Raw genomic sequence first — 23,426 nt, 5'->3', positions numbered from 1 at the left:
AGTGGTTTTGGTGGATTTGGGGGCCAGAAGCCAGATTCAAGTGGGTTGAAGAATAAGTATGGGGTGAAGAAATGAAAACAGAAGGTGCGGACAATTCTTTTTGAGAAGTCTTCCCTTTAAGGAAAGAAATGGTCTATGGCAGTAGATGGAAAAAAGCATGGGGTTGAGAGAGGGGTTTTTTTTTTATTGTTTTATTAATGAAGAGGCTTCAGTGAGCTTAAAATCCAGTGAGAAAGATCTGTTGAGAGAGAAAAGTTTACTAGAAGGAGAAAGAAGGTTTCTGAGGCAACAGTTGGGATGAGGTCCAGAGCAGAGGAGGAGGGGACAGCCCTGGACAGGTGGAGGGAGGACGCCCATCAAACCGGGGAAAAGATGGCGAGATGGATGTAGAGGAAGGTAGGCTTGTATCTTTGGGAGCCAAAATAAAGACTTTCCACCTCCTGGCCTCAAAATCTTCGGAAAGCAGGAGTGAGGAAGGACAGAGGGTGTGAGGGAGAGAAGGGGTGAGTTAACATGTATAGAAGAGACGGCTGGGCAGAACCATGAGGCTGGGAATCCACCCTGAAGTTGCACTTTCTCCACTGTGCTTCATTTGCTGGGTACAGGCACAGAACAAGCAGAGAGCTGGGCTCAGACAGGTCAGGCTTTGCTGGGAAACTGGTGTGTACTCAGCAGCATGGAAGGAGCTGAAAGGGATGCAGGGAGGGAGGAAAGGAGGGAAGGAAGGAAGGAAGGAGGGAAGGAAGGAGGGAAGGAAGGGGGAGGGAGGGAGGGAAGGGGGAGGAAGGGAGGGAGGGAAGGGGGAGGGAGGGAGGGAGGGAAGGAAGGAAGGAAGGAAGGAAGGAAGGAGGGAAGGAAGGAGGGAGGGAAGGGGGGGAAGGGGGAGGGAGGGAGGGAGGGAAGGAAGGAAGGAGGGAAGGAAGGAGGGAGAGAAGGGGGAGGGAGGGAGGGAGGAAGGAAGGAAGGAAGGAAGGAAGGAAGGGGGAAGGGGGAGGGAGGGAGGGAGGGAAAGAGGGAAGGAAGGAGGGAGGGAAGGGGAGGGAGGGAGGGAAGGAAGGAAGGAGGGAAGGAAGGAAGGGGAGGGGGGAAGGGGGAGGGAGGGAGGGAAGGAGGGAAGGAAGGAAGGGGGAAGGGGGAAGGGGGGAGGGAGGGAGGGAAGGAGGGAAGGAAGGAAGGAGGGAGAGAAGGGCGAGGGAGGGCGGGAAGGAAGGAGGGAAGGAAGGAGGGAGGGAAGGGGGAGGGAGGGAGGGAAGGAAGGAGGGAAGGAAGGAGGGAGGGAAGGGGGAGGGAGGGAAGGAAGGAAGGGGGAGGAGGGAAGGGGGAGGAGGGAAGGGGGAGGGAGGGAGGAAGGAAGGGGGGAGGGAGGGAAGGAGGGAGAAACTCACTCCATTCACCTAGACATCAGTCTTAGCCCAACCTCTGTGCTCAGCACACAGCACACCAACTCACACACAGATGTACAAAGCCACCCGTGTCACTTCCATCCGTTCTCAGATACATCACACAACACAAACATGCATTAACGATGCCTCACTTAGTCTATGATGGCAGGACAGTCACCATGACAAATTCCTGAAGATGACTGTTTGGACTAAATCGTGTTCAGGCTTAGCATATTCTTACTGTTCTTATTGGTGGGAAAAAGCATCTCACCTCGGCCCCTTCCCCGCAAGAGGGGAAAAAAAAAAGACCTGTAATATGGTCCTTCCCTTCCCCCAGCAAATAACTACAAATGTGCAGGAGACCCACCCACAGTTGTGTAACTGGGTGTAGACAGTCCTTTATGATCATATTTGGGTACATATTGTTGAAGAAACAAAGCCAAGAGCTCCAAGGTAGCAACAAGCTATAAAAGTAACTCTCCCTTTTCTCAAAAGGAGATGTATGAATTTACTTCCAATATTCTTCTTTTTTTTTCCTACAAAGTGACTCTCTCCTACCAACAAGGCAGAAAGCAAAGAATGAGAAACACTATAAAGAACAGAAACATGTGTATGTGTAACTGAATCACTTTGCTGTACACCTGAAACTAACACAACACTGTTAATCAACTATGCTCCAGTCCAGTATAAAAAAGAAATTTAAAAAAAAGAAAAGAAACACTATAATTCACAGCAAGCTTTGTTAGGACCTCAAGATTAGAATCTAACGCGAGACATTAGAAGATACCTAATGAATTATAACTCTCACTTCTTCACAAAGAACAATTAACCCCATAACAGCCTCACAGACTTTACTAAACACAGGGAATAGTATTGGTTTTGACAGAGTAACTCCTTCAGTTCCTATGTTTAAGTGACCTTAAATTGTAGAGAGAGAGTAAACTGTAAGTAAATCTAGGGGCTAGAACCACCCTCCCCCACAAGAAAAAGGGGTGTGTGTGGGGGATGAATCAACTTATTTACTCTGGGAGAAAATATTAAACTACTTCTTCCAGAGAATAACATGAGAATATGAATCTTATCAATGAGCCAAAATAAAAGAGGTGCTGCAACAAAACAGAGGGACCTATCAGAGAACAAGAGATGGAGAGCACACAGCCACTGGTCCTGCACTGCAGGAGAAATCTCAGGGTAGGAGAAGGTCAGAGAATGCTGAGGGGAAGCTGATGAAGGAAGAATGCATCAGGTTCGCAGTAAGGGGAGTCTTTAATCAAAGCCCATCTTCTCCTGAGCCTCCTAGCCACAGCCCTGTTATTAGTGGGTCAGCAGCAGCCTGGAGGGAGGGAAGGAAACTGACATTTATTACATGCTTCCTAAATCTGGCGTGACAGGCACATTCTCATCTGTTATCTCAAGACACCGGGGCCTCCCTCCCCGCTAGTATTCTAAATAAACAGAAAAAATACACAGAAGATACTAAAAACAGTCAACGGATATGAACACTAACTCACACGCCTCTGGTGGATACAGATGCATTACCAGCCATGCACCTGAGCTCCCTACGGATTTTAAAATGTGATAATGTTTACAAGTCACCCACATATGCCCTCACAGTTCAAGTGTTTTAAGTTTATTTGGTAAGGTAAATAATCAATTTGATTTTGCCTCACAAACTGAAATGTTTGTGACTTTTTTTTTTTTTTTTTGCAGTACGCAGGCCTCTCACTGTTGTGGCCTCTCCCGTTGTGGAGCACAGGCTCCGGACCCGCAGGCTCAGGGGCCATGGCTCACGGGCCCAGCCGCTCCACGGCATGTGGGATCCTCCCGGACCGGGGCACGAACCCGTGTCCCCTGCATCGGCAGGTGGCCTCCCAACCACCGCGCCACCAGAGAAGCCCTGTGACTTTTTAAAAAATGAACAACCATCAAGGCTCTGTCTGTGTCTAGCTCAGGGCCATACAAACCTTACCTGTGTACACACACACACACACACACACCCTCGTACCTCTGGGTTCTGCAGCCTGAGGGCAGACCAGGTTCTGAGAGAGAAAAAATCCCTAGTCAACACTAATCCAACTTCCTATGGGAACATTTCAAACCCTAAAGGGCCTCCTCCCAGTATTAAACCAGTCCAATCCAGTATAGCTTGTAAGGTGTGACTGAATCCAGGTATGAGGCTGAATCACAGCCTCCAGGTTCTATTAAAGAAGATGACTCTGACAATGGCCTCACAGCCTAACCTTCCCAATCACAGCGTCTTTAAAGATTTAATAGAATGCTATTAGGATGGTCCCATTAAATTCTAATTCCAAATGAAGACAACGAACAAAATCACTGCTACCCAACTGCACACTCAGAAAAGTGAAAAATTCCTGGCTGCCTAATTAGAAAATATTTATATGGCATGCTTCTAAAACACAACCTGTTCCAAAAACGTTGTCTTACTTGGGTAATAGATTTAAAACAGGCTTGTGAAAAGGATGCCAGGGGCTTGAAAAGGAGAGTTAAATAAATGAATGCGATAATTTAAGAACAAGAAGGGGACAAGCAGAAACTAGTGAGCTGAAATAATTTCTCTACAAAACACCCCCAGCATTTCAGTCCTGACATACTTATTAGTAACTTGACGTGTGGCCACCTGAGGCTCGCCTGGCCCCGCTGCACAGTCTGTGCTCTTTGTTCTGGCCCGTGGGTGCCCATTCTTGTCTCTGCCTGTCGGACAGAAATGTTTTCACGCTGAGTGATGCTGGGCGCTGCTGAGTTGGAACTTGGCTTCCATCAGTGCTCCAGGGTAGGGACTGATAAAGTCAGACAAGTTGGGGGCTGAGTTCAAGCTGGAAATCAGAGCTTTATTTCTCAGAAAGGAAAAAGCCCATTTTCCTGTGTGTACGAGCATACTTGAGAGCACAGAAGTCTCAGGTGAACCCTCTACTGTTATCACCTGCCTCTAAAAAACGTGTGCTACTGTCAGGAATTTCACTCCTCTGTGTGTGTCTTAACTCCTGGTGACTTACCCATCGACTGGCGTCTAGAGGATACTCCTAGAATCCCCTGGCTATTGGTTCTCAGTTAATTCTACTTCATCCTCTCTCGCTTTTAAGCTCCTTACTCATCAAATGCTCTTGTGACATCCTTGTCATCTAAGTCCATCAAATCCAAGTCTGCTTTGTTATTCTTTCAAATGAAAAGTAAGGTGAGGGGCAACAGTGAGGCTTATTTACCTAAGATGTCTCACCAGTTGTGGTTTTTGGTGAAAAGGTTTTAATACGCTTTAAAGAAAATTTAAACTGTATAAACAAAACAAGCAGAAACTAGTATAGATATGTGGTATTTTTATTATTTGAACCCTTTGCATGGAAAACTGAATATAACAAATGAACGTGCCTAGAAGGAATTAGGAACAGAATTTCCTAAGACAGAAGTAATATAAAAACAATGTATTTATCAGTGGCCTATTTAAATAGAACCCACAGAACCATGCCTTGTAATCTCTTCTACTAAATCATATTACTTTATCATCCTTACTATTGAAACCGAGCAGGACCCTGTGGGTGGGACTCCTGAGCATGGAAGCTTTTCTGTCCTATGTCTCTTGTCTGTAGGGAACAGACTCCAGCCTCCATGATCTTCCCTGAGTCCCAAAGGGCAGATTCGAACAGCTGCCAATCAGGGAAGGGAGGGGGATGCAGAGACAAGAGAGGACCAGCCCTGGGGCGGGGTCCTGGTTGCGCCTCAAGGGATACACATATCAGTATCTTTGAGCTCTTTACAGAACTAAAACCCCCAATAAATGGAAGATGTCAGCATTCTTCGACTCTGAGGCCAGATTAAAGGAACCAGAGAAGCTCATCAAGATTAGGAGATCACCTGAGCCCAGATTAAAGGAGTGCAGGCCCTGCACACACCCTAATCTTATCAGCAACCCCACCCTTGTACCACTGCTATAAAACTCCTCACCAAATCCTCCTGGGATGGGACATGCAGTTTTGAGGGGCACACGCCCGCTCTGGCGCCCTCTACCTGGCAGAGCAATAAAGCTATCCTTTCCTACCCTACCCAAAACCCTGTCTCTGAGATTCAGTTTGGCACCGGTGCACAGAGGCTGAGTTTTCAGCATCACTATCCATCGCACAATCCAGGCTATCCACCCTCTGTAGGATAACATGACACACTAAAACTACAGAATAGTCCATTTGTGATTTTCCTCTTACTGGTACTAAGTATTTTAATGTTCTCTTATTATCTACAACTTTCCTCACTACATTACAGTTGTTGGTGATGCTATTTTCAGAGATGGCTGATTCTAAGTTAAACAGTTAATGCTGTCCTCATTTATTTCTTACAAGGGACCAAGATCTTAGCTGGCAGTTATGTATGATACTACTCATTTGGTCATCTTGTAAGCAGATAGGGTAGGGGGTCCCCGGAGAAAGAGAACCAGGCACGGCTTTCCTGATATAAGAGGAGCCATTTTTGGTCTAAGCCATCTTGTGATCTAAGCCTGGCCACAGTGCTTGCCCTTGAACAGATCTCAGTAATTAATTATCTTAATGGAACAAAAGAAAGCAGAAACATTGCCTGTTATCAGGCAAGAGAAGTAACAATAGCAAAGATAATATATCAGTTGTAAAGATTCCCAGTTCTGTTTCAATGAGCCTGGAATGCTCAACCACCAGATAAACTAGAACCTCAGAGATGACGATGGTGACCTTTTCTGACCCTTGTGACTTCAATCAACTAAAGCTTGGGCTCTGTCCACCACCCAAGCCCCTTCATGAATATGCATGTACTGTTAGCTTAAAACTTCCCCAATTTTGCTGTTTGTGGAGACACTGCTTCTCGAAAGATCTTCAGTGTTCTCCTTACTTGCTGCAAGTAAAATAAATCCTTCCCGATCTTTGGTTTGGTTGTGTCTTTTGGCTGGACGCCCCCCAAAAGGCAAACCCAGTTTTCAGGTAACCATTTCTTAAATCCATCAAGAATTTTCACATGTCTCTGCTGAATATCATTAGTCTTCAAGGATGCATTACCACAGCTTCTCTGGCCAAAAGTTCCATTTCTTGATATGTAGTTTGCCTACAGGAAATTACCTAACTATTTACACAGAAGTATACGAGGACTTGAGAATCCAGAGCAATCACCTCCATTATTTAAAAGTGTATGTGAGGGCTTCCCTGGTGGCGCAGTAGTTGAGAGTCCGCCTGCCGAGGCAGGGGACGCGGGTTCGTGCCCCGGTCCGGGAGGATCCCACGTGCCGCGGAGCGGCTGGGCCCGTGAGCCATGGCCGCTGGGCCTGCGCGTCTGGAGCCTGTGCTCCGCAATGGGAGAGGCCGCAGCAGTGAGAGGCCCGCATACCGCAAAAAAAAAAAAAAAAAAAAAAAAAAAAGTGTATGTGATATGGAGCATATGAGTCACCCTTTGAGCCTCAGTTTAATAATTTAACAATTTGATAACAAATTGATAACAATGGAAATAGTGCCATCTATTTCACAGGACTGTGATAATTTTTTTTTTTTTTTTTTTTTTTGCTTGCGGTACCCGGGCCTCTCACTGCTGTGGCCTCTCCCGTTGCGGAGCACAGGCTCCGGATGCGCAGGCTCAGCGGCCATGGCTCACGGGCCCAGCTGCTCCGTGGCATGTGGGATCTTCCCGGACTGGACTGTGATAATTTTAAAAGCTACCATGTATTAAGAAGAGGCAGGACAGGAATTAATACCTGGTCAACATCCTGCATCTATTTCCTGGGTACCTGCTATGTGACAGTTACTTTCTTTTCACCTCCATGGAACATTCTTAGTGTGTAACATCTATAAATCAGTCTTATGAAAATTTCTCTTCATTTTTAAGTCATATAATAGTTCTTTCGAAAAACAGAATTTTAGAAAATTAAGCTTCTATGGAACTTTTAGAATAAAAGTTAGTAAATTGTTAGTAAAGTGCTGTTTACTGGGGTTAACAAACACGCTCTCCACTTTCAAAAGTCATAATCTATGGGGGGGACACTAAAATAGAAATATGCTAGACAATCCAAATTAATGTGCTTGATTCACAACTGTTGACAGTACTCACATCAATACAGAATCTGAAGGATGCTATTACCTTCCCATTTCGGATCTTAATTCTAAATCTTAGAAGATACTAAGTGCAGTTGGCCCTCTGTATCTACGGTTTCCGCATCCTCAAATTCAACTAACCACGGATCAAAAAGATTTGAAAAAAAACTCCAGAAAGTTCCAAAAAGCAAAACTTGAATTTGCCGTGTGCTGGCAACTATGTACACAGCATTTCCATTGTATTAGGTATTAGAAGTAACCTAGAGATGATTTAAAGTATATGGAGGATGTATGAGGTTATATGCAAACACTACACCATGCTACGTAGGGGACTTGAGCATCCACAGATTTTGTTATCTGCGGGGGTCCTAAAGCCAATCCCCCCGGCAGATACCAGGGGACAACTGTACACAAAAAACTTACTAAATCAGTTATTACAAATAATACTGGTTTATTCTTAAATGATAAACACTATTTTCCTTCTCATCTCTAGAGAAATCTCTCGCATTCTATCTACTGCAGGTGACCTTGTCACATCAGGGAACCATAACCCTCTTTCCATCCACTGCCCCAATCACGAGGCTGTTTCCTGTGAAGCCCTCCTTCCCTCTTAAGGGCCTTCTCAACAAAGTATCCTGTATGGTTAGACTTGGCATCTGAGTAGAAACCAAACCCATGTGCCACCTCAGATGATTTTTATTACGGAAGTCAAGTAAAATTCATATAAATAATAAAATTTCTTATCTGAAAAAATCCAAAAAGCCCAATGAAGTGGGTATGTTTCCAGAGTGAATCCAAATAAATACATTACAAAATTTAAGAGAATAATTATGACGTAAAGACAACTGTTAAGTAAAACACTACTCTCTAAATGTGATTAGTACTGCCCAATAGCCAAAAATCCGCTAACAGTGATTTCATAATTGTTCATAACTTTGTCTCCTTTGTTTCTAGAGTAAATCAAGGCTCTCAACAAAGAAAACCATGTGGAGCTCAATGCCACCTACTTAATTCTTACACATCCTAGGAAAAAGAAGTACTCATTTGTTTTTTAAGTAAAAAGAAAGGCGCAAGGACTTACAAAAAATACAGTTCTACAGATGAAAGATTTGTTCTAGTAAAAGAAACCACAGTAATTCTAGGCATAGGGTAACTTAACAAAACTTCAGCAACAAAGAAATCTTTGAAGTATTTAAACCTGATATTCAGTATTTTTACCATGAACTCCAACAAGGGAAAACAAAGCACACTAGGAAATCCAAGTTCAAAGTTAAAGCTAACATACTACTATGTACAAAATAGACAGCACACAGAACTCTACACAATACTTCATAATAACCTATAAGGGAAAAGAATCTGAAAAAGAATAGATACATATGCAGCTGAATCACTTTTCTGTACACCTAAAACTAACACAACATTGTTAATCAACTATACTTCCATTAAAAAAAAAAGTTAAAGCTAAGCAATGTTCTAAAATGATCACTCTGTCAAAATAAAAGTTCAAAACAAATCACTTTCACAAGATCCAAATCTTCTCCTAAAACAACGTGAGCTCTGTAACATTAAACAGGAAATTTTAGGATCTTTGACACAGCAGTGACTTATTTAAGTATAAAAACGCACAGCAGGTATATACCAATTGGTACTCATAATCCTTCCGAAGTATTGAAGAGACAATGCCTGGAGACCGGTTGTTTTTAAAAGTCAATTATTTTAGAAGAATAGCTGGCTTCTAAATGTTTTGCTTCTAAGCTAAAAAACTTCAGAGAGCAGAGCACACCCTCAAAATGCATCGTGACACACATCCTTTGGTGCAACAATCCAAATACTGTCATTCAAAGGCTAAGAAGACCTTTCCACCCCAGGTACAGAACAGGTGAGACTTCCGACGGCCTGTGCTCTAAGTCACGTGGGACACAGTGTGATCATCACACCGTCTGTGACCATGAAACCCTCTTGGCACTGTGTCCCTCAAGGAGAGCTGGCACTTTACTCTGGGCAAGCACAGGATTTTCTTTTTAACTCAGCAATCTACACCTACCTCTACTGAAATGTTGTCCTGTAAAGGAAGCAGACTATGACAGCATTTAAAGGGGACTCTTGGGTGTGGACCCATGGGAGACTCAGTACAGTTCTGTAGATGTCAAAGTCTCCAAAATAAAAAAGAGAGGGGAGAAAGGGGAGAGAAAGGAAAGGAAGAAAGAGAAAGGGAGAGACGGGGTTCCAGGCAAACAGACTGGGTGAGAACCTAGCTCTGCAACCTGGTGGCAGTGTGACCCTGGCTAGCCTGAAGCTGCCCATCTATAAAAGTGGGTGACAGCAGCTCCTGCTTTATGGGACTCTGGGAGATGAGTGACATAACATAAGGAAAGCATTTAACAGAATGCCTCACATGCAGAAAGTTATCAAAATATGAACTATTCTGCCTAATAGTTTTATCGCAATCAAATAAGTTTGTCAGTTTAGTGAGCTACTCTATTTAGGAAGATATTCAGTTCTTCAACGACATGATATAATCCTTGCAAAACTAAGAAAAATAACGGAGATCAATACATCATTTTCAGTAAAGAATTTCCAGGGATTTCATTCCTTATAAGGCAATAGGAGTCTGGACTCAACAGGCAAGTACCTGGGTTTGAATATCAAGCCCGACACTCATGGTTTTGTGACCTGAAGCAAGTATTTACTCTGGTCTCAGTTTCTGTCTGTTAACTCAGGGAGGACAAGATTCCCTTAGGGATGCTGTGTGGCCTGAGTGAATGAACATATGTAAACTGCTTAGGACAGCACCTGGCACTTAGTAGGTGCTATGTCAGTGTTAACTCAGATCTTGGGGTTCACAATTCTCACCGGGCAACTGTTTACCACCCCGAAGTTGGCCATCGTTAAACCCAGCTACTCACTAGAGTAACTAGATGAGGAGGCTATGACATGGAAACTTGTGAGGCTTAGTCTGAACCTTGACCTCACTAATCATCAGCTCTCTGCATACACAATCTTGGTCCTCCACCTACAGATTCTACGCATCAGCGCTTACTCTCCACTAAGTCACTGACAAAATCCAAAGACACACCATAGCTCTGCGTATCTGAGTGACGATCTCTGGGTAGTGGAACTGTGATTTTTTTTTCACTTGTCTGTATTTCTAATGTTCTGCCATACACATTCAGTGCTTGTCTAATAATAAAAGGTTATTTTAAAATTTGGAAATGAAAGAAACACTTCTCAGATTTGTCAAAGGGGGAAAAAACCCAACCAATTCCATACCTGTATTTATGAATGATGGCATTAAATAGTTTTCCGTCTCTCCAGCAGGTGGTGAAATTTTCACACCGAATCCCCGCGTAACCCTCTGTGGCCTGCTGTGTCCACAGTAACAATCTCTCTTTTGCAGACATGTCTTCTGACTCACCAGTAACATGGATATCAGATATCTAAACGGAACAGAAAACATTAAACCATTAGGAAGGAAGGAAACTAACACAGATTAAGAACCTACTATGTGCCAAGCACTTTACAAGTGCTGGTTCACTTAATCCTCCTAACTCTCACTTGTAAGAGGAGTATATTTTTCCCATTTTACATATAGGGAAACTGAGTTTCAAAGAGGTTAACAGATGGAAAAGTCGGATTTAACCCAAGCATCTCATTTTTTTTCATTCCAAAATGTCCCAGTGTTGAAAATTCTCCATTCCACTTTACTAATTAGATCTGTTCAAACAACTTAAGCACATGTTTTTCCAAGTTCAGATGGATCAAAGCAGAACCTAAAAATTAAACTACGTTACTACCTGCAGAGAAAAACTTGATCCAACAGGTATTCTGTATAAAGAACAGAAAAGGAAAACAGCACCCTCTCCAATTAACCACATTACATAACAATTTGGCTTGAGGTCTCTCTAATTTTCTCATGCATCCTCATTCAGCTTACTCAATGGGAAACTTTTATCAAATAATTTTCCCTATACTTTGTTTTCATTAATTTTTTAAAGTCTCTTCCACTAAACGATAATAAAACAGGCCCCCAGTTCACACGATTTACGTCTGCAAGTCGCCCTTTGATAAGGGTCCTACTTAACCTGCTGATAATGACATTGAGGCACCAAGTGACTTCGGCAGGGGTCACACAGTGATTTCCAAACTGGGAGTAACACCAGCAAACCGTTCCCTCAGCCAGTGCAGGAGCAAAGCCAGGGGATCAAGAGGACAGGCGGCCAGCCAGGGTCAGATGGAAAGCAAAACGGAGGGGGGGCAAGTCATCCTGCACCAGAAAGAAAATCCCTGAAGTCATGACACTGGCCCCAGTCCTGGCTGCTAGTCCCATAGCTTTGAACACGTCATTTCACATCCATGAGTCAACAGCCTCATCTATGAGGAAGAAGGAGGCAGAAGCAGATAATGTTCAAGACTTTTTTCAGTCTAAACTCTGAGAGGCTAAGACACTGTAAAAACAACACAGAAGGCAAAGGTCCAAACAGGCAGTCAGGCAACTGAAAGTAGAAAACCCAGACCAAAGATAGCCCTTAGTCTAGAAAGATGAATGGATAAAGAAGATGTGGCATGCACGCGCGCACACACACACACACACACACACACACACACACACACAGTGGAATATTACTCAGCCGTAAAAAAGGAATGAAATAATGCCATTTGCAGCAATATGGATGGACCTAGAGATTATCATACTAAGCGAATTAAGTCAGACAGAGAAAGACAAGTACCATATGATATCACTTATATGTGGAGTCTAAAATATGGCACAAATGAAGTTATCTATGAAACAGAAACAGACTCAAAGACACAGAGGACAGACTTGTGGTTACCAAGGGGAGGGGGGTGGGGGAGGGATGGACTGGGAGTTTGGAATTAGCAGATGCAAGCTATTATACATAGAATGGAAAAACAACAAGGTCCTACTGTATAGCACAGGGAACTATATTCAATATCCTGTGATAAACCATAATAAAAATATGAAAAAGAATATATATGTATAATAACTGAGTCACTTTGCTCTACAGCAGAAGTTAACATGACATTGTCAATCAACTATACTTCAATAACATTTAAAAAAATAAAATAAAACAAAGAAAGCCTTTTACACTGGGCAATGCTAGGTGCAAACAGAAAGCCCTTTATTCCTACCACTGCCCCAGGAGCCAGAGGACTAGAGGCCAACCCAGGGACCTGGGGCAGGAACACGTGGCAGTTAAGCCCACCCTAGGCCTACCAGCTCTGCCAGCACCCCATGGAAGGGATGTAGGCCCACACGCCTCTCTCCATCCGGTACTGGGTGAGGTAGCCGTGCCAGGGAGCTCACACCCAGACACAGCCAGAGCAAGGCTCCCTACACAGGGCCAGTATTTGAAAGTGCAAGAGTATCTCAATTTAGTCATCTTTCCTAGGAATCTGTGCTCATCTCCACAGCACAGGAAAGAACTATGTGCATGAACATGTTATATAGGATATATGGGAAGGATTTCTTTTTGTTTGTTTGTTTTTGTTTTCATTTTATTGAAGTATAGTTGATTTACAAGGCTGTGTTAGTTTCAGGTGTACAGCAAAGTGATTCAGTTACATATTTATATATTCTTTTCCAGATTCTTTTCCCTTATAGATTATTATAAGATAGTGAGTACAGTTCCCTGTGCTATAAGGTAGGTCCTTGTTGGTTATCTCTTTTATATATAGTAGTGTATATCTATTAATCCCAAATTCCTAATTTATCCTTCCCCCCGCCTCTCCTCTTTGGTAATCTTTTTTTTAAAACATGGGGAAAAAAAGAGCAGAAACATCGCCCAACTTCCAACTGACATTCTGCCCTAAAATCATGCTGGCGAGCCTTTCCAGCACATCCCAGCAGTTCAAATCCCATCTCTACCACCTATATGTTCAAGTTACTTATCTGCTTTAAGATCGTTCTCTCACTTGTAAAACAAGGATGATAACAGACATTACACTGCGTTGTGCAAATTCAACAACATGGACACAGAGTAATGCCTGGCACACAGTAAGTACACTTTCAATTTGTTGGCTATTTTATTGCTGTGGTTATTCTTTTTTTTTTTGACAAAGGGAGAAGCAAATACTTGGCTTTATTATTCTCCCAATTCTCTTAGTAAAAGGAGTAAAAGATAAAAGTTTTCAAATTTGTTGCCTCAAACCAATTGAAATCTCTGAAAACAAGGTTCAGAGAAACGAATCTAGAAAACTGTAAATGAAAAGTTGAACCTCTACGTAAAATTTCACAAGAGACTTTACAGATTATAAAATCAGATGCTTTTGGACTTGTGGTTGGGAAGGGGGAGGTGGGTGGGGGAAGGATGGACTGGGAGTTTGGGATTAGCGGATGCAAATTAGAATATATACGATGGATATAAGCAACAAGGTCCTACTGTATAATAAATAGCACAGGGAACTATATCTAATATCCTATGATAAACCATAATGGAAAAGAATATATATAAAAATGTATATATGTATAACTGAGTCACTTTGCTGTACAGCAGAAATGAACACAACATTGTTAATCAACTATACTTCAATAAAATTAAAAAATATATATATATATATAAAATCAGCTGCTTCTGGGAACCCTAAGAATGCAGGAGCTACGTGGGTGGTATTTATAGCTATATGAAGAAAGGGGCGATAGCTGGGCAGAGGCGGGGACTGGTTTCTGCCGGGTCAAGAACGTTCCACGCCAGTCCAGTCACAAAGGTAACTGCCTGTTAACAAGGGCTGCCAAAACGTTTCAACCACAGGGTAAGTTTAATAGTTGCAGCGCTGCCCAGCACACCCAGGGAAAGATATTAAGGAAGAAGAGTTTAGAGGTCTGAATATGGCTAAACATCAACCAGGAGAAAATAATATATTTTATTAAATAAGTTCCCGAAAGTTCCCAAATCATATTTCAGCACGTTATTCTCACACACACCGTATCAGACCATTACACATGCATACACTGACTCAGAAGCTATAGTTTTAAAGGGTATTTTCAAATATATTATGAACCAAACTTTAACATATCGAAGACCACTATCACGTTAAGTCTTTCAGCTTCTCCTGGGATTTCCAATTAACTGAGTAGTAACCCCATAGGGAAATCAAGGCATTTTTAGATATACTGTTACCACTAGCCACTACCTATCTGAGTTTATCAAACTTTTCATGATACAGTGTAAACAAAATTAAAAAGCAAAATAAACCAAACACTAAACGTTGTTAAGTCTGCAGTTGCCACTCATGACTCCTAATGTAAAATCTGTGCATTCAGCAAAACAGCCTGACTCTTCCATCAAGGGCAGGCCAGGTGGGATTCCAGGAAGTAGCCAAGGCTCCTGCCTTCGAATCCTGGAGGCACACAGAGAGCAGAGATGGTTTCAATTCCTGCTGCCTGCATTCAAATCCCAACTGCAACCACTAAGAGGATTAAGACCCAGAGCTACTCAACATGGATGGACCTACAGACTATCATACTAAGTGAAGTAAGTCAGACAGGGAAAGACAAATATATGATATAGCTTATATATGGAATCTAAAAAAAATGATACAAAGGAACTTATTTACAAAACAGAAAGAGACTCGCAGGCATAGAAAACAAACATGGTTACCAAAGGGGAAAGGGGGGGAGGGATAAATTAGGAGTTTGGGAGTAACAGATACACACGACTATATATAAAAGAGATAAACAACAAGGACCTACTGTACCACACAGGGAACTCTATTCAGTATCTTGTAATAACCTGTAATGGAAAAGAATCTAAAAACATATATATAAATATGTGTATACTTGAATCACTTTGCTGTACACCTACAACCAACACCACATGGTAAATTAACTATCCTTCAATTAAAACAAAGAAAAGATTCTCCTCATTTTTAAAACTTAAATGATGCCATAATAACATCTTCCTCCTGGAGCAGTTCTAAAGTTTAGACAAGATAATCTGCATTATCTCAGCACAGGGCCTGGCAGATAGAAAACTCTACAAATGTCAGCTTCTCCCACCACAACTTCATGAGCAGTGTTTGCTGCTTCAAGCCTCTCACCAGCGATCTGTCAGCTCACATCTAACACAAACAAGAAACTTTAGACCCAAGTTCCTTTCGAAACTGGAAGCCCTCATGCCACTCATCCGGGTCACTGCTGCTGCCCCCCAAGCGCAAGTTCTTCCTCCCACTGAGCCTCTCCGGCCACGTTTCATCTCTGCTTCATCTCCCAGACCCAGACTGCCTCCACTCCCAACTTTCCAGAAGTATCTATTCCACGGAAAACCAAGTCCGCCTCAGCGTCATTACCCTGCCCCGCTTTTTACTGAAACCCAGGCCCGCCCACTGCACTGTGTTAACTCAAGTCCTGGACACCACCGGGCCCACGGGCAGGGCATGTGTTTCTAATGCTCCCAGTGAAAACCGGTAGTTTTCAAACCATTATCCACGGGCACAAAGACCTTGCCTTCACACAGCAGGTCACTCTTGTGCCACCATCTTCTTCCTGTCCTCAAGATGACTCACACTCCCCAGCGGTCTGACACCGGGCTGGCTGTCCCCGTCTGCATCCAGGGACCCATCCTCACAAGGCTTTGTCTTCCCTCCATGTCAGCCGGTCACACACACCTGTGGCCACAGTCTGGATCTTGTCACATTGAACCCGACCTAGTCCACTTCAGGTCTGTACCTTCTGATAGCAATGTCCATTCTTCCAGTACTTTCATTCCTTAACTCCAGCTGGACCAACCACCAGGCTCAGCAACATCTCACATTCCTCCACTGGCCTGATTCTGCCCCGTCTCTGAGTCCTCGGCTCTCTTTACCTCCTTCTCCATTCGGTTTGCACCACATGATCCATCACTTCAACCACCATCCTCAACTCCCTCACCCCGTCCTCACCTTGCAACCACCAGCCAACCCTCAACCCTGATCCAGGCAGCGGTATGTCTTCTCCACCCCTGCCCTGAGTATACACCTGAACTAGAGGAAACCATACCACCACGTGGACCACTGCCTCCGCGAATCCCAGCTCTGATCTCAGCCGGGGGCTCCAGGAAACTTGCCTTTTCTTCTCAGTGTCCTAAACAGCCGGTTTTTCTATCCCTCACAGCATCTCTGCCAACTCTTCACGAAATGCCTGAAGCTCATACCCCACCCACCCTTCTTTCCACACCTGGCATCACTTTTTCATCTTCTTTACAGAGAAAACAGTGACACACATAAGAGCCCCCTCACTGTCTCACCCTGTCACCCTTGACCTTTGCTTCCTCCTGACCTGCTTCCCTCCTGTGAATCCTCCACCTCCTGGTGGGGGGAGGGGGAGCGGTGTCTCACTATCAGTGACCCTCCCCTCACCTGGGTCTTTTGCTCTGAGTATATAAGATGCCCAAGGCTCTTCCATCCTAAAATAAATAAAAACAAATAACCCTCATAAACCCAGTTTCCTCTGTACTTAGCACCAACTCTCTTCTCAGTAAAGCAACTGGAAAAAAAACCATTCTGTGTTTTATAATCTTTTTTATCTTTACTCCTCAACCCATCCAGACTTGGCTTCCACCCCACACACTCCACGAAAAGTAAGGAGAGGTGACCACATAAAAAGGGAGGGGGTTCTTGCTCATGATTCTGTTTTCTCAGGAAAGAAGGAAATTAGACGGTTGGTGGAACGTCACAGAGGAAGTGGTGGGCACAGGAGGGGATCAGGCACTGAGAGACGCCACAGGGTCACCGGTCTCTCCTCCAGTTCCCCATCCTGACCTTGCCAAGGCAGCAGTTCTGCCAAAACTGCTCATCTGCGAATTGCCCACGAACCCAGGGAGACCTTAGCACCTGATTCCAGGGGTGCATGAGCTGCCCCAAGACTGTCTTCAAGGGAGAAGAGGGTCTTATAGCCCCATTTCTTCCGTTTTCCCATGGCCAACGATGAGCTGAAGCAACTATTATCTTTACTCAGGACCATCGCCTCTAGTCTCCAGTGTCAATACCAACAATACCGGGCTCAGGAGAGCTTCCCCTTCCTCTGGAACTAAGCCTTGGTGTCAGGACTAGTAACAGCCTCCTAACCAGCTGCACTGGACCACGTCTGCCCTGCTCTCACTCCACAGACACATTAATCCAGGTCAGTCTCGGCTGGTCTGCCCAGACCCAAGCCATTCTCCTTCTATTCCACGATCAAACCATACGAACATCAGACCATGTGGACTACACACTCCCTCTCTCCTCAGGTCCTCTGTTCAGGCTACTTCTCCCCTTGGAACATCCTCCCCATACCCTGCCCAACGTGGTCAGACTAGGTGCTCACTTACCATCTGCTGAGTAAGGGGCAGGAGACAGAGAGGGAAGGGGGAGGAAAGGAGGGGAGGGGGGAGGGAAGGGAGAGGAAGGGAGGGAAGGAGGGAGGGAAGGAGGGAAAGGAGGAAAGAGGGAAGGAGGGAGGAAAGGGGGAGGAAAGGAGGGGAGGGGGGAGGGAAGGGGGAGGAAGGAAGAGAGGGAGAGAGGGAAGGAGGGAGGAGGGAGGGAGGGAGGAGGGTGGGGGGGAGGCGGGGAGGAAAGATCAGAAAAACGTGTCACGTTTTCATTTGGTATGAATGGGTTTTAGCCTCTCATGTAAACCTTGTCATCTTACAAAGTAAATGGCTGCCAATTAAGCTCACTTTGCAATAATCACCAAACACCCTGACCACGGCCCAGGAGTGCCCGGGAGGTGAGCCCAGCCCCGGAGATTACTCTCCAGAGCCCTGCCCACCAATCCCCATTTCTCTGGGTGTGTCCGCCTCTGTGTCTCCAGCAGCCCATCATCCCCTGTCACGTCCTCCTGGCCTCACGTGTCCCCATGTCTGTGTCTCGTGGCCCCACGTCCCTGGGTGTCTCTGTGGCCTGGGTGGGTCTTTCTGAGGTGGCCGCCCCACGCTCCCCCTCCTGCTGCCCCAGTCCTGCCCCCAGTGTTATTTATGCTCCCCCAGCCTGTGACAGCCACCGCCACGCCCCTCACAGTGTCCCAAGGGAGGAGGGGCATCCCTGCCAGGAGCCCTCTGCCCATCTCCCTCCCTGCCCCGCAAGCGCCCACCCACAACCCTCACGTGGCTCACATTCAACTGCCAGAAGTTTTGCTGTCAATAAAACGTCTGAGGATCGCAAAAAAAAAAAAGAAAAGGGAGAGCCCCACATTACCTAAGTGTCATCGAAATCATTTCTGTAAAACAATTTCATAAACTTGACCCAGGACATAGCCTTGAAATGCTTTTTCAATGAAAGAAAACAAGCCAACACCCCCCATCTGAGAGTTCACTCTGATTTCACTCCCAGCTGACAGCGGACTGGCCCCGCTATCTGCTGCGGGAATCGCCACAGCCTCCGGGTTCTGGTCAGCTGAGGCTGCAAGCCTGGAAGTCCTCTGAGTAAAGTCAATGCCACTAGACGACTGCGCGACAGCCACACCTGATTTTTATGGATGTTTTCATGGTTCTGGCATGCAGGGAGGGGAGGGCACACCAACAGCCAACTTCCAAAGCTGACTCACATACTCCTTAGGAGACTATTCACATTTTTATTGTATTTTATTCTATACAAGGCAAATATGCAACTTAAAAAAAAATTTTAAGTAACTATAATTTATTGAAAAGGTTAAAAAGTTTAATCAAATTTACTATTTAAATAATCGACATGTGACACCAGAAAGGCAATGTGTCTGAGGTTAAGAGCACTGAGAAATTTAACTTAGGGAGGCTATAAAAATAGTAAAGGATTAAGGAATCCGGGGAACTCAAACTGGAAGGTCACAAAGCCCTCTGGCAACTCCCTGGTTTCACTGGTGAACAAGCTGAGGCCAAAGGAGGTGAGGGGACTGGCCCAGGGTCTCAGCACTCGAGCAGGCAGGGGCCGAGGGGATGGACCTATGTCTCCTAAATTCCAACTCAGAATTTGCAAGAGGAGAGTGAAATCTCTCCTTCATATTTAGAAAAGAAATCTACCCGTACAACTCAGACTGATCTTTCCTCAGGAGGCCCAGTGGGTGCTCACTCTTCAAGGCTGGGGAGATGTCTGCACCCAGGTTGGGTTAGGGTTAGGGGTATCCCCTAGCTCCCCTCAACCCTAAGGTCAAGACCCTTCCCCTGGAGCTTGCCAGAGTCTACACGGGCAAAGCAGCTGCTACAGAGAACACTTCTCATTTTCAGAGGAGGACCCACCCCTGGATCTCTCACAGGAACCAAGAGTCAGGGTTCACAGAGGTCCCCTCACTAGACTAGACACATGCCCTTGACTGCCAGGCTCGCCACAGAGCAGCAGAGCTGCCCCTAGATTCACATCCTTCCTCTTCTTCCAGAGCTGCTGCAATAGGCCCTCTGGATGCATCTGGACTGAGCTGCAAATAAACATATTAGTTTTACGACTCGGTCCCCCCCACCAGGGGTTATTTCTGTTCCAAGAGGTTGACAGAATTTTAAGCTAATGGTGGAATTAGAGAACACACTGTCTGACACGTTACAGGTATTCACTAAACATCTGCTGAAGAAACGGTCAAAAGAAGAATGGACCTGGGGGATGAGAGGCAGCTCTGCTGGTGCAGAAGGATACCTTATGTCCAAGGAAAGAAAGAAGTGCTCTTCACAACAGATGGTCGCAACATGTGTCCTCTTTTCAACTGGAGCAGAAGACAGTGGTGAGATGGAAGTTATAAAGCACCTACAACCTCCTAAGTCTTTCTCCCACATACTACTTCATTGATCCTCAGAACAAGAAACCACCCTAGTTCACAGACATGGGAAGTATGACCTGCATTAAATGTAAGTCTTCTGGTTTCTCCAAAGAAGACATACAGATGACCAAATAGGCACATGAAAAGATGCTCAACATCGCTAATTATTAGAGAAATGCAAATCAAAACTACAGTGAGGCACCACCTCACACCGGTCAGAATGACCATCATTAAAAAGTCTACAGGGACTTCCCTGGTGTCACAGTGGTTAAGAATCTGCCTGCCAATGCAGGGGACACGGGTTCAAGCCCTGGTCTGGGAAGATCCACAAGTTGCAGAGCAACTTAGCCCATGTGCCACAACTATTGAGCCTGTGCTCTAGAGCCCATGAGCCACAACTACTGAAGCCCGTGAGCCTAGAGCCACAAGAGAAGCCACCGCAATGAGAAGCCCACGCGCCGCAACTAGAGAAAGTCCGTGCAGAGCAACAAAGACCCAACGCAGCCAAAAATAAATAAATAAAGTCTACAAATAACAAATGCTGGAGACGGTGTGGAGAAATGGGAACACTTCTACACTGTTGGTGGGAATGTAAGTTTGTTGCAGCCACTGTGGAAAAGAGTATGGAGGTTCCTCAGAAAACTAAAATAGAATTACCATATGATCTAGCAATCCCACTCCTGGGCATATATCCAGACAAAATTATAATTCAAAAAGATATATGCACCTCTATGTTCACAGCAGCACTGTTCACAGTAGCCAAGACATGGGAACAACCTAAATGTCCATCAACAAATGAATGAATAAAGAAGATGTGATACATATGTACAATGGAATACTACTCAGCCATGAAAAAGAACAAAATAATGCCATTTGCGGCAACATGGATGCAACTAGAGATTATCATACTAAGTGAAGTAAGTCAGAAAGAGAAAGACAAATAACATATGATATCACTTATATGTGGAATCTGAAATAGGACACAAAAATGAGCCTATCTACAAAACAGAAAGAGACTCACGGACATGGAGAACAGACTGGTGGTTGCCAAGGGGGAGGGGATTGGGGGGAAGGATGAAGTGGGAGGTTGGGATTAGCAGATGTAAGCTTTTATGTATAGAATGCATAAACAACAAGGTCCTACTGCGTAGCACAGAGAACTATATTCAATATCCTGTGATAAACCGTAATGGAAAAGAATATAAAAAAGAATGTATGTATAACTGAATCACTTTGCTGTACGGTAGAAATTAACACAACATTGTAAATCAACTATATTTCAATAAAAAAAATGAAACTGAAGAGCTCCTAAGTCCCCTTTCCTCTGCTACAGCCAAATCTATAGCGACACCCTACAGCATTTCAGGAAGAGTTTTATCTATCAATGAACCAGCTCATTTTACAGAAGGAAAAACTGATTTAAGGGATACACAGTGGATATGGGAATGGTAGCTGTCAAATGTTCTCCCTGCAGAACCCAAATCCCTACTGGCTAGACACGAGTATCATCCAGGGAATTTCAATTCCTTCATATATTTTTGTTAAAATAAACGACAGTTTATACTCTAATTGAGAGAGTTCAGGTATTAACAGGGATGAAAGCAGCAGGTTGGAAAAGGTGATCTCAAGGTGCTTCCACCTCTTTTAACATAATTATTTCAAGAGTGAAAATTTATCATTGGGAGCAAGGTTGTCGCAGAGCTGTGGAGGGTGGTGACCTGTGTTCCATCCCCGACCCCACCGCTTACTGGGCCTTGGTTTCCTCTCATCAAGATGCCGACACGCACACATGGTTCAGAATGGTGCCTGCCCCACATAAGTGGAAGTGACTGCACCAGACTGAGGATTATCCCCTACATTTTTTTGCCCACATTGCTTGACACTGTATTCAGGCAAAAGCAAATTCCACATTGAATGTGTCCAAACACTCAAATATTTCCAAGCCAAGATGTTTGCTTCCAAAGATAATCTCTTCAACGATGTTTCAACTATTTTGGCAGAAACCAATGTAATCAACACATTTTTAGTGTCTGCTTCTAAGTTTCAAAAATGTGTGAAAAGGCTCCACAAAATATTCTTAACTGTAAAGACAGCACACACATTTTGAAAATGCTATCTGGTTAAAAAACTGCCTTCCTGAAAGGAAGAGTTAAATTGAGGATAAAAGTAAAAAGTTGATAAAGTTCAAGTGCTAATGCTTTACGTTGATGGCTACCTTTAGCAAATGCTCATTTATTTCTTATTCAAATTATGGGGGAAAACTAACACAGATATGACTATTTTTCTTGTACAGTAAAGGATTTTAAACTTGGCATGTCCTTCAATTAACTGAAAAGATAGAGGCATTCCATTGCTGATAGAGATCCAATTCTGTGCAACGATTTTAAAACTAAACTTTCACAAACTGGGTCATGAAATCCAAATGAAGACTAGAAATTTAAAAATCTATAAACTCATTTTCACTAAAAAAGATGAAATGGTTCAGAAAGAAATGTTAATTAGTCAACTATAAACCAAATGACCTTTGCTTTCAAGATCTATAGAGCAAAGCTACCGTGGAAAAGTAGAAATATTTAGATTTTACCCTAGTCCTTGAATTCTAAGCATGATTCTATAGCCTAAGATTCATAGAAGACTCGGTTAAAGAAAAAAATACTGAATAAATATTATATTTCAGTGAGGTTGAATATTAATGTATTATTATAACATTTTGAGATAGTTCTCAATTATTTTGTTTTTATAATTTAGAAAGTCAATGAATGAAAATATCTAACCCATCATTACTCAGATGCTGATAATGTAATTTGTACACTATCCACACCCCTCGCCACCCTTCCCTCCTTGGCTTCTCTCCTGTACTTCACTGCCCTGTTTACTGCAATTCACCAAAGGATGAAAAGGAACATGAAAAGAGTTCAGTGTTCAGTAGTTAACACAGCTATATGACAGAGTGGGACGTTAAAATGACAACAGTCCCCCTTATCTAGTTTTGCTTTCCGTGGTTTCAATAACCAAAGTCAAACACAGTCCAAAAATATTCAATGGAAAATTCCCATAATAAACAATTCTTTTTTTTTTTTTTTTTTTTTTTTGCGGTATGCGGGCCTCTCACTGTAGTGGCCTCTCCTGTTGCGGAGCACAGTCTCCGGACGCGCAGGCTCAGCGGCCATGGCTCACGGGCCCAGCCGCCCCGCGGCATGTGGGATCTTCCCAGACCAGGGCACGAACCCGCGTCCCCTGCATCGGCAGGCAGACTCTCAACCACTACGCCACCAAGGAAGCCCCCCAGAATAAACAACT

The 23,426-nt window shown here is 44.0% G+C and overlaps 1 protein-coding gene across 9 annotated transcripts in view; it reads right to left on the bottom strand.

The window, feature by feature from the left end:
* Window positions 1-23,426, bottom strand: part of DST (dystonin) — a 487,209-nt gene that overhangs the window by 202,974 nt on the left and 260,809 nt on the right. For all 9 annotated transcript variants that reach the window (XM_081247516.1, XM_081247517.1, XM_081247515.1 and 6 more), the window contains one exon: window positions 10,706-10,872. In XM_081247516.1, the coding sequence (XP_081103642.1) occupies window positions 10,706-10,872 (167 nt within the window). The remainder of the gene's footprint in view (window positions 1-10,705; window positions 10,873-23,426) is intronic.

Source organism: Mesoplodon bidens (assembly GCF_964165515.1).
Source record: "Mesoplodon bidens genome assembly, chromosome: 10".
Lineage (NCBI taxonomy): Eukaryota > Metazoa > Chordata > Mammalia > Artiodactyla > Ziphiidae > Mesoplodon > Mesoplodon bidens.
This window is presented reverse-complemented; position numbering and strand designations above follow the sequence as displayed.